At 41.5% G+C, this 13099-nt stretch overlaps 1 protein-coding gene across 1 annotated transcript in view; it reads right to left on the bottom strand.

Moving 5' to 3' along the window:
• LOC131948572 (protocadherin-11 X-linked) overlaps window positions 1–12745 on the bottom strand; it is a 50852-nt gene extending 38107 nt beyond the window's left edge. Inside the window, exons 1-2 of the mRNA XM_059310164.1 lie at window positions 12389–12745; window positions 11553–11891 (exon numbers count right to left, since the gene is read on the bottom strand). Coding sequence (XP_059166147.1) covers window positions 11553–11891; window positions 12389–12676 — 627 coding nt within the window. The 5' untranslated portion in view covers window positions 12677–12745. The remainder of the gene's footprint in view (window positions 1–11552; window positions 11892–12388) is intronic.
• Window positions 12746–13099: the final 354 nt, after the last annotated feature.

Here is a 13099-nt window from a genome sequence, read left to right as displayed (position 1 = left end):
TATAAAAATGAAAGCTATAAAGAAAAGAAAGAAAAAACATGAGTGAGATGCAAGAAAGTGCGGAATTTCATTCAAGACTTTGGCTGACTTGAGAACCAGCCAGAATTATGTCCCTTGGGGGTTGTCTTACCGCCTTAAAAATAGAGTTATTTCCCTTTACTGTCTGAATGCATACAAAAACATGCAAAACATATCACGCATGCTCCCGTTATCGTCTCCCCCTCTCATTGCCAGGGGTTACGGGCGGATATAAAATAACAAAGCACCTGAAAGTCGGAGGCTGACCAATGGAAACATTTCCCGGCTAGCATTCTTTTATTGCGGAGATAAATGGGGTTTTGTTCCCGGTGGGACTGCGCATGACCGACATCAAACGCGGAACAAAGGGCAGTGAGAGACAAATTAGAGGTAAAACAATACGGGGGGGAACCGGGCTTAAAAGGGGGAAGGTTAACCAGGGGAGATAAGTAAAGCTAAAGTGATTTCGGGGAGTTATCTTTCCTTGACAATGGAGTAGATTTGCGAAAGTGAAAGTAAATTCAATCGGGGCTTCCCGCTCTTTGGTAGTGATAAAAGCGAGCACAATGGGAATTATTTCTATCTTTTACTGAAAGATTTTTTTTTTTATTTGGATGATAAGCTGAGGACTGGGATGAATGTAGTGTGTGTATGAGTTGAAAGTAAAGTGGCTGAGACTTTGGCGTTAAACCAGTTGTCTCACGTTCAGATGTTTCTTTAAGAAGTCGACGTCTAATGAATGCAAACGATGTTACTGTTAAAAATATCCGGATGGCGGAAAAGTTTATGTTTTATTTTACTTGAACGAATCATATTTCTTTTTCTAGGCCTTAATGGATTGTTTAATCAACTGTCACTTGACAGAGTAGGTAAAGCAGAGTTCAGCAATGAAACTTCACAAATTAATCGTTTGCTAACAAGACTTAAACTTAAACGCACTCAACGAATGAGTTAATAAACTAAAGATTTAACAGTAGCTTAGATGTATGCTTGTATACAAAAGGCATTATTTCTAATAATAGTGTGTGTGTTTATGTGTGTGTATTTTTAACTTCATAGTTTATTACGACCTATGCTCCCGTTGTGACTGGCTAAATGCTAATGCACCTCAAACATTATTTTATGTTGTCTAGGGCTATAACAATACTGTCTGTTCTATATTTATAGAGATACGATATTGTGTGTCTATAAACCTACCACCAGGCCTATTATAACATTGTATCTCTATAACCCTACCACCAACACTGAGTCCCCCCCCCCCCACATCAATACACACAGTTCATAAAAACCAGCCACCCCACGTGACCTAAGGTTACATTAATATGGTAATTAATGATACAGCCCGCAGAGCCAATAATTTCTGATGAGATCCCTATCTCTCAAAAAAAAATTATCCGTCCCCTGATTCCGCTCGCCCCCTATTGCCTTACCCCGACCCCCCCCCCCCCCCGGAGGAACACACCCTGACCACGTGACTATGAATCGATAACGGAGGTCTGACCTGGTCTTCGGTGGAGCAGCATATTGGTCGCGGTAATGGACAGTTACCGTGTGTGTCAGGGGTGGGGGGTAGGGGGGGGGGTCGGGATGGGAAAAGTCTGTTCATTGCCAGGGACGCTCAAAGCACATCAGAGTACCACAACTTCCGCTTGAACAATTTTCCTTAACTAGCACTAGAAGACCGCGTTTTGGAAATGGTGAAATAGTCGTATGGTTGGTTTTTTGATACTCTGATTCACCGGTAGTTAATATTAGTTCAGTATTTAAAACATTAAGCGAGCTAGACATTATAATGGTTAAGCAAAACAATCACTTATCGTTTCAAAAGAAATATCAATTCTAATTCATTCACTATTTAGGCAGATGTCTACAAATTTAATTTTTGTGTTCACATTATTTTGAATGCCATTTTTTAACGCTTTGAACCCCATTCTTTAACGCTTTGAACATAAAGAACATGATCAATTTCTACGTGAATCTACACCAATTTCAATGACAAAAAAATTCTTTCAGACCTATTTGGTCTAAAAGTAACACAAATATCTTTCTAGAAAGTTTTATTTTTTTATCATTTATATATCAACTGCCCCAGAATTCCTGGCGGTTTCCAGAAAGCTCATGCTAGACTCAAGAATAAACAGAATGTCCAGAATCCCGCAGCTGCCCCTAAGATATCAAATTAGGATCAAATCTCGCGAGACAGAACGCGATCTCGGAATGTCTCAGAAGTTTGGCGAGATGTGTCGGCCCTAGAGGCATCCCGGTGCCGTTTGGGTCAAGAATCCTGACGGTAGCGTCCGGTCTGCAGTCTGGGTGTTACGTCATTGACGCGGGAAGGGGAGTGGGGAATGCCGCTGTCAAGCGAGGGACGGGCGGGGATGGTGGGGTGAGTGCACCTGCTCGCATGTGTGGTGGACAACTCACGCGGCTGACCGTTGATGGACAGACGGCTGTCTTGACGCGCGTGAGTGCTGGGGTCACTCAGGAGGTCAAGGATTGTTGTAAGGGGTGGGGATGTGTGGGGGGGGGTAGACGAAAGGAAAAAGTGATTAAGGTTATTTTAAGGAAGGTGTTGTTAGCTCATAAATAGCAGCCATCAAAGCTTTCATAATGTAGGGATAGCTGATCTACAGTTAGCAACAACCAAAGCTTTCATAATGTAGGGAAAATTGATTTACAGTTAGCAACAACCAAAGCTTTCATAATGTAGGGATAGCTGATCTACAGTTAGCAACAACCAAAGCTTTCATAATGTAGGGATAGCTGCTCTTTAGTTAGCAACAACCAAAGCTTTCATAATGTAGGGATAGATGATCTACAGTTAGCAGCAATCAAAGCTTTCATACGGTAAGGATAGCTGATCTACAGTTAGATCTCAATGGCCACTAGAAGCAATCAATTTAAAGATTACACTAATCCAGTTGAGACTCTATTCCTTGTCAGTCGTAATCCAGATAGATAAATCCATTTTAAAATAAACGTTAATTATTTTTTTACCCATCTATTTTGTGAACAAAAAAAGTAATAGATGTAAAGTAATGTTGGCCAATTCAGAATTAATGTGTTTTTCTTTTTATATACAACAGCATTTGTACTGAGCGAAGTAAATCCTGCATCTAATTGTTTTGTAAATTGTGTAAATCTACTTTAATCCACGGCAATCTAGGCAAAAAAACTCTGTCGCCCCTACCTTGCCGTAGGCAGTGTGTAAAACATCAGTCACAAATGACATTTTTTCGAAAGTAAATAAAACACAACTTAGATACGAAAACGCGATAAAGCATTTTTACAAACTGGCGTCATCGCAGTATCTTTTCATGTTTCCCTGCCAATTTTACGCTTCGCGGATCCCGGGCGGAAACTATTTATAGCCGGCGCGCGGAACGTGTTTCGCTTTGTTTTTCTATCGCTCGCTTGGCTGACCGCAGAACGCCAAACTCCGTTTTATTTTCGCCGGGTGCGACGCGATCAGATTTTAATCAACCCGGGGGTCTGTTCTGGGTCTGTCAGGGTTTTAAGAAAACAGTTCGCGTTTTCTTAACGTTAATTTTTGTTTTTGGATGACGCGAAATTTAGAATTTGACACCTTAAAGTAAATATCTGGACGAAATTTTAATTATTTTTTTTTTACTTATAGTAGTATGTCTACATTTCCGTTATGAAGATCAGCCATCTTTTAAAAACATTTTAACATTTCTGATCACTTATAAATAATTAAGGTTGGGATCTAGAGTTAAAAAAAAAGTTAAAATAAAGAAAATTATCGATTTATTATCGCCAGAAAGGGCATTGTGGGAAACAAAAAACTAACAGAGTTCAGGAAATTCACAACAATCGTTACGCAATGTTTTCGCAAAGTGGGTGACGAGGAACGCAAGAAGTGGAACAAATCCATGGAACAAGGGGTAAAGCATTGAAGTTGATGCATTCAGATTTGAAAAGGTTTATTTTAATTATGGGGTACAGGGTTTAACAGCAGCGGCAACAAAAAGGCAACTTTGTACGGTGGTTGGGAGAATGGAAGTTGTTGGACACGGGTCAATGGTTGTGTGTGTGAGTCACACACACCTGTTGGCTGGTTACATCGGTGGTATAAATCTAGGTGTGTGTGTGGGGTGGGTGTAGGTGTGTTTATGCGTGTATCTGGGGGAGTGGGGGCCGTAAACCCTCTTTGAACTAGAAAGAATTTGAGTTATTTGTTAAGCTAGTATTGTATTAGTAATAGTATGATTTCTTGTGGGTTAGGCACACCCCCAACTGTATTAGTAATACAGTCGGAAATAATAGTTGAAGTGTGATTCTTGGTACATCTAAATTAAGACATTTTCAAAAAGGGATGGCGTGGTCATATAGTAGAGCGTTTGACTGCGAACCCAATAGTCTTGAGTTTGAACGCCCTGATTCCACCCAGCACTGATGGGTACCTTACTAGCGTTAAGAAAGTATCGGCTTCTGTGCACAGTGCTGACCACACTATCCCTTCAATTTTCGAGGTCAATGAAAGAGGTGAACTCTACTACACCTGCCTCATGGACCTTAAAGATTGAAAGGGTACTTTACTTACATATTCAAAAATGTGCTAATATTATCTGGAATAGAGTATCGAAAAAAAATGTAGAAATCTGGCGAACAAAACAGCTACGTAACTCCCAGCCGAGATATTGAGAGATCGATAATAGTGAAGTAAAGCCAATCAGTTCTGGGTCAGAGGTTGCTAGAACCAAAAGCTGTTGAGATCGATTTGAAAAGTCCTTTACGTCACGTCCGGTTTAGACGGACACTTCGATAGGTCACTGTAACTGTCGTGTTGATCTAATCAATAGCGCTCTGGAGATCGATACACTTAAGGCTCTGACCTGAGACTCAAGCTTTCTTTTCTTCACGCTCATTCCACACCCCCACCCACATGCCACACACTTTCACCCACCCACACTCCACACACTCACCAACCCACATCCCACACACGTAGCCACCCAAACCCACACATTCACCCACCCACATCCCAAACATTTCTTAACTTTTTACTTCATGGTATTCTACCCAATGTAGTCACCAGAGTCCCTTACCTACCACCAGTGTTCCCTCTAAGCTGCGCGGTTTGCGCGGCCGCGCAGTAGTTTTGAGCTGCCGCGCAGTGATTTAGTAAAAAAAATATATCCTTTTATAAGATTTTGAGAACACCGCGCACACAAAATATACGTTGCACACTAACTTTTTCCCCTTAGAGGGAACATTGCCTACCACCACCCACACATAACCAACACACCCACACACCTAATCACAACCCCCATGTTCATTATATGTCCTACTCACAGCATCCACACCTTATACATTCAAACACCCACAGATCATACATTAACTATTTTCCAATCACATTACCCTCCCAACCCACACCTCACACTTATCCCATGAACACCCCACATATTTACCTACCCACACCCCATCCATTCACCGACCCACACCTCGTACATTCACCAACACACACCACACATTTACCCACCAACAAACCATCTTTCAACGTTCCACACTTCAACTACTCTATACCCCTACCCCCACCCCACCCAACTTCAGCTCCCACCAACAACAGCGGTAACCACTCGTCTTGACCTCTTGCACCGGACACGACACCGCCAGCTTTGCAGCTGCCCCGGGTGTGGTCAATTCTGTTGACAGAACTGACCTTTCAGAGTGACCGTTCTGGCACTCTCAGCTCCATGTTGGCACCAGACATTCCAGCCATGAAAAACTAGCCACTCGGACTTAACCCGTATGAAAACACCACGCGAAACCGGATCTGACGTCCAAATAATGCTACAGAGCTTGGGAGGAATTTTTATTATCGGGAGAGAATGATTAAAATATGATATCTTCAATGCATTTATTAAATTATAAATTAACTAATTAATTATTTTAAAATGTGACCCGTGAAAATAGAGACGTTTCCGCGTAACACAATAATGTTTACAGAACGTGCTCGCCTCCCCTTTTTTACTTGTGTGAGTCACAGTTATCGTTCATGCCATTAACATAATTACAATTCTGATCACATGAAGAAATATTTTCGGCCTTTGTAGAAAAACGTTAAGACTTGAAACGCGGCCTTTGATGCTCTCCCCTTTAGCTTTCAGTCCGATCGCCTCCCTTGAAACTAGTTTCGGCGCTTTGCTTGACCAACTCTTCGGGTAAGTTCTTTAAACAAGTCAAGGGACTTAACCATTAGGTTAATAGGTAAAGGGACTTAACCTAATGGTTCCTGCCCATTTGACCGGTTCACTGACCAAACAACAGGTGAAGGTGAGACCGTGGGTAGTGAGACTTTTGGAAAGCATTTTTCTTACTGACCAGCACTTCAAAAGAAGAACAGAATGAACGGATGAGAAATATTTTTACAAGTAGGAAAAGCTGTTGGATACAATCTTTATGTAGTCTATACCCCCCCCCCCCCCCCCCATCTAAAATACACACACCTACACCCATTAGCGTTAAACACTTTTTCCGAAAATTAATTTACATCCAGTATATTAATACATTATTTTTAATACTTTTTGAAAAAATTTCGTAAGATATAAATCAATTTAAAAGCCAGTTTTAATTTTCGTTTACATACATCATTAAAAACGGCACCGGGATTTTATTAAACGAAACAAATCAAATATGTGAAACGAAAAACTACGATGATAGAAAACTTCGAATATCCCACACTAGTATAATTAAACGCTTCAGTGAATTCATTGGTTGTCTTCCCCCACCCACCCACCCTAACCCCATCCTAACAGCGCCCCGGGGTACGACAGAAAAACCATTTCGCCATGCCAATTTTTTTTTACAATTCAATTTGATTTGATCTAGTCTTCTGATAAAACAATCGCTCACTCAAGCGTGAAGTGGGCAAGGATTTCAAATGTCAGGCAAATTGAATGTATGATTGTTCGTACGCTGACAATTGTCCCTAATATTGAATGTAGGATTGTACATTCGTTCACGAATGTCGAGTTCATTTAGTGTGGAGATATTTGTATGTTTCGTGTCAACTTGGTTGAACGTATAAAAAAACGATTGTTGGATTGCTGATTTTTAAGTTCGGCAGTTATTCACTGTTGTTGAAAACTGTTCTTTTGATTATGGGTTAACCACAGCATAAGAGCACCATTGTGGAACCTTATACAACAGTACCATTGTGAAACCATAGCACAACAGCAGTAGAAACATGTAACCACAGGTATTTACCATGACACCTAACGATTTAGAGACCTAACCGTTAAAAGACCTAACAATTGAGATATATAAATGACCTACCACGTAAATGACATTATACTTTATTGACCAAAAAGTTAGCTGTCCTAAGTTTTACTGAAAACCAATTTTATGACCTAACAGTTTATCAAATTATTCTCGCACGACCTAACGTGTAAGTGACCTACCAAATAAACAAATTTAACAATAAAGACCAAACACAACATGACCTATCCATTGTTTAACCTACAAACCCCTGCACGTCAAGAACCCCGGTCATAAACACCCCGCACCTGTACACACAGAGACCTAACAGACCTGCCATAAATCTCCCCCTTCTGACCCACACTTGACTGACCTGACAAGGTCACCATTGTCCAAGCTGGACGCTGGGGTAGCTGGACATCATAAAACGTGTCCACATGACCGGACACCAGGCTCGTCATCGCTGGTCAGTCACCATGGAAGTCGCCATAAACGTGTCTAGCCCATAAACCAATCATCCTGTAAGCCAACGTGTCCATTTAGCTGGACAAAAAGCGGCCTGCAGAGGCAGCGCATACCTGGCCGAGCCCAACTTCAAGTAACGTGTATGTGACCCTCCCTAAACCTGTGGGGAGGGGGGGGGGGTGGTGTCCCTCGTTTTCTAAAAACGAAATTTGTATTTCTTCTTAAAGCATTAGTTGTTAGAACTCCCTCCCCCCCCACCCCCCGTTCGTCAAACAAAACAATGTATCCACTCCCCATTGGCGTTCGCTGTGATCTCCCTGGGTTCAATTATGACCCACCGCATGTACCACCTTCGGCGTCTGCCGAAATTCTAGAGATTTACAACTCAATAGGCTTACACATTATTCTACTGCACCTCTGAATTCCACGGATTTATACAAACGAGTGACTAATACATACTTTCAAAATATTTCCGATATAGCATTTTTTTTACTCTACCCCCCCCCCCCATTAATACGTTACTTTTTATTTTTTTTACTATTTGTACTATACTTATCACTATATGTATTCGTCATCACCGATACATGGTTTACCACATCTTCAAAAAGACCTACTCCCCCACAACAGCATCAAGTGTAACCATTTCATGAAGACGGAGTCAACCCGGAAATGATGGTGACTAAATATTTCCAACCAAGTCTTACGGTTAGCGCCATTTCAATGTGGTTATCAACCCTATATACAGTTCAGTATTGAAATCCATATGATTTAGATAGGGGGGAAAAGGATTAACAGTAATAATCTGTTTTAAATTCATAATAACAATGTTGAGCAGGAAACAAAGAGAAAATATTAAATTTTTAAAAAATAAAATTATGTAATAATAATTTAAGAAGAAAATGAAGATCGATTTTATGCCTGTCAATTGATCTAACCTGCAGGCAACACCTGCAGTTACCTGTGTCATCCTGCGTTCTCAGGTAACATTTTTCTCTGATTACAAACCAAAAAACAAACGAGTAACACTGGTTGGACGAGGAAATAATGAGAGCAGTGTCCACATGCAGACCGCGTTAATTATTGCATGTTTTAATGAGGGGAGGGAGGGTGGGGGATAATTATCTCGGATATAAGGCTTGAAAAATTAATCTATCCCCAGGGGAAAGGGGAGTTAATCCGTTTGATATTTCTTTGTCTTAGTTTATTAATGAGACGATAGAAACAGTTTCATGGAATTCTGTGATTCAGGGATCTAGAAACATCAAGCGGATTTATCTGTTTACTGAGGGTACATTAATTAAAAATAGTTGGTTTTGGTGAAAAAAAAATTTGTTGGATCTTTGTTGAATTGTTAATACAACAGCACAACTCGCCATTGGGCAGCACCACGACATCACTGATGAGCACAACTGGTAAACACCAACGCCCAGCACAAGAGTGACAAAGCAAAATGACCACTAGTCAATGCCCAAAACGCTAATGACCACAGCAGCAAAACACCACTGATAAGCACAACATGACCACTGGTAAACACCAACGACCAGCAACATAGTAACAGAACTAAATGACCACTGGTCAGTGCCCAAAAAAACGCTACTGCCCACAGCACCAAAACACAAGTGACTAGCATAACATGACCAGTGGTAAGCACCAAAGACCAGCACCACAGTAAAAAAAAAACGACCACTGGTCAACGCCCAAAACCTTAGCACCCGATCATTACTGACCAGCACCACATCACCACCAAACGACCCCTCTCTCAACCACTTCCACACCATTTTGTTTCCACCCCACCCACTCCTCCATACAACACCTCGCCCGCGGTACAACTAGGCCTGCCTTACCCCCACTAAACCCCAGGCTACACTCCACCCTAACACAAACCAGCAACCATCCCTGCTCAAGTCATTTCTGCGGTGTGCCTGATGGCCAGCCTGGAGATGGCCAGAGTGTACTCACCCCCGGGCCGGCCTTGTCGAATGCACTACACGGGGGTGAAGTGTGGGGTGATCCTAATTACATTACCAAATGCAGATTTGAACAGATTGGGAACTGCTTGCAAGAGAAGCAGATTGAGTTTATAATAAAGGCAAACAACGTAATTTTATTTCTATAGCAGCAACGTGAATTCCCTTAGAGAAAGTGACAATAGGTTCATTTGACTGTAATAAACTTGACCAATAATTTATGAGTAAATTTAATTTAGTCGTTTTTATTATATTTACTAGTAAGCTGCGCAGTTAATCTTTGATTGATGCTTTGGATTAAGACTAAAGTTAATCTTCTTTGTGAATTCATTTTATTGCTAAAAAAATAAAGCAATGGCGTGTCACTGACATATGTCAAAAGTGTATTATGACATGTCACACACAAGTAGTAGTTGACACCACGGATGTTTAAATAGCATGACAATACATGTCACAACAGTAAACGTTACTTTCTGTCGTCACATTATTACCAATGACATCATCACATGCAATTCACGAGCATGTGACGACACAAGATATGACTTTGTGACGTTACACAAGAATTATCTTTCTCTCGTCACTAAAACTACAAAGACCACAACCACTACTGAAATTAAGCAGCCGTACCAGAAGCGGACGTATAAGAAGTCAAAAAAAAAATATAAAAAATAAAAGTGTAGCGATGACAATGCACTTTCTTCCCTTCCCCATTTGACGCCACCGACTTGACGTATTGTTTAAACGATCCTCAAAGATTGAACTAACAGAGAAGACACCCCCCCCCCCCTCCGTAAAAAAAAGTAATTCCCCTCCCAAGACATCCTTGACACATCTATTATTCCCCGTTCCCCCAAAATCCGATGGCTTCAGTCAAGTTTTCAACAAAGCATGTCTGAGCTCCATGTATCCTTTCTACAATCTCAACACCCCCCCCCCTTCCTCCTTCCTCACTTTAACTTTCCCTCGCTGTGTAAACACAATTATTTCCTCCCTCCCTCCCCATTTTTTTTCTCTTTGACACCATGATGCCTCCGAGAGAAAAAAAAAGAATCACTCAAAGACAAGCCTGTACCGACAGTTCATAAACCTACGGCACCAGCTGATGAAATATAGCTCTGGTGGAGCAGAGAAAGCTACATACGTATCAACAAGGAAAATGTTGCAAGGGGAAGCTACTCCGATCTACCGCTTAGAGTTATTCGACTTGACAGATTTCAATTAACCAGGGGAGAGAGAAGTGTGGGGTAGTTGTAGATAAGACGGGGGTGTTAGGGATAAGAATAATATTTATTGGGGGGTGAAGAACGGAAACAACTGGGGCGTTTCTTTTTTTTTTTTTTTTTAAAGAGGCGATAGCGAACACTGTAATGATTTTTTTTAAAGGGTGATAAGGAAAATTATAAAACATCTTTTTAAGAGATGAAATGGAAATTAACATTAAGGCGATAGGGAAATTGTAAAGACTTATTTTTACAAATGTGATACCGTTGGGAAAAATGTTCATAAGATGTTCATAGCGTAAATTATCTAAGTTATAAAATTACATTTCATAGCTAGTAATGGTTTAATCAATTTCAGTGGTGGAGCAGAACTCCTGGCATAAAATGACTCAATATATCAGGGTGTGTATTTATTTATTGGTATAGTTATAAAGGGGCCCTGGCTGCTGCCCGGTCAGCCTTCACATTACTCCGCCACTGTTCATATCATGTAGTGTAAGTTATATACAAGTTAAACGGAAGAGATGCGACAAAAGGACTGTAGCGGCGTAACACGCATGGGGGTGACAAGCCCGGGGTAACAAGTTTATAATGAAAAATACACCAAACGAATGTGGGTATAAGAGCTACGCCCCTGACTGTGTAAGACAGGCCAAGTACTCACCACGCTCCTGCCGTCCTCGCCTTTACTCGCGTTGACATAAAAGGGGCCGCTGGTCGGGGTCAGCTCGTATTCCTTGACCCCGTACACGTCACTGTCAAGGTCGGTGGCGGCCTCCAGGAGGAGTGTGGTGCCAACGGCGGCGTTCTCCATGACGTTCAGCTGAATGGAGGGGCGGGGGAAGCGGGGCGCGTTGTCGTTCATGTCCGCGACCCTGACCGTGACCTTGACCTTCTTGAAGAACTGGGTGACCGCCGACTGGACCGCGACCTGGAGGTCGAGGTCGCATTTTTTATCCGAGCCGCACAAGCTTTCTCTGTCGATTCTCTCTTTGGTGAACACCTAGTGAGCAGAGGGTTAGTAAATACGTGAATAGTACTCACACAGAAGTTGTTTGTATTGTTAGGCTAATGCCCAGCATTGCTGCATTTAAAATGTTTATATCTGATGTAAAAAATATGTGGCTGTTTTAAAAACTAAGCAAGTATCTTTATACAAAATATATTAAATATATTATGTACTATATTTATAAGACTCGTGACTTGTCAGGACAAACTTAACACATGGTATATGTACGATTCTATACATGTAGTCTATAGGGCAAACCAACACTCTATATGATTCTTGAACGCTTTACATGAAAGGGCATAAGGGAATCATGACATTGGCCAGGGGGAAATGACAGGTACTCATCATAGCTGAACAAACTCAGAGGTTCCACGGATTAAAATAGACAATAGAATAACCAGTTTTCGAGCATGAGTACCTATGCCTTCCATTCATCCAGGTATTCTCCATCTAAAACTCAGGTAACTTTACCTATAGAAACAAAATCTTACCTGTCCGGTGTATTCATCCACCCTGAACAACGATGACCTTGGGTAACCTTGAGGCAGCAGGCTGTACCTCAGCGAGCCCCTGACGGAGGCGTCCAGCCCCAGGGGGAGCACCGAATCGTCCCCCAGACTCCCCAGCTCGATGCCGACGTTGGTCTCCTCGTCCACCCCCAGCTCCACCACGGGGTCGGCGCCCTGGCTCCCCCTACACACGGACCCCCACACCAGGAGAACCAGATACACGCCCCTGGCTGACAAGAGCGAGCAACTCTTGCGGAATGAGCTCTCCATTTTCTTGGAGTTCTTGCTCAACACAGTAAGGTCCAATCGAATGTTGGTGATTGATCTTGTTCACAGAACAGAGTTAGTATCTTGATTAGAAGATAGTGTTGACCTCAGCGTAAACCTTCAATTCATGTGGTTTTAATCCGATTTTTACACGTCTGAAAATCAACAAAAATAATGAATTAAACACAAATTATTCACTAGTCGATTTAGAGACGTTAATATACAAACTAATATTAACGACGGAATAAAATGACGTACTAAAGGAAAACCACATATAACAGGCCCATATAATAATAAAACCACTTTACGTATACATTTTAACTCAGGCTTAGTAGAGGTTACTTAAACAGTAACTATAGCTGAAAAACTAACTATTTAAAATTGTTTATGTTACACAGACCACACGCGTGTCTATATAGGTAGTTA

Source organism: Physella acuta, unplaced genomic scaffold, assembly GCF_028476545.2.
Source record: "Physella acuta isolate Inbredline_101_S28 unplaced genomic scaffold, ASM2847654v3 ptg000649l, whole genome shotgun sequence".
NCBI classification, from domain to species: Eukaryota; Metazoa; Mollusca; class Gastropoda; family Physidae; genus Physella; species Physella acuta.
Note: the sequence above shows the minus strand (reverse complement) of the source record. Positions and strands in the feature narration are given on the sequence as shown.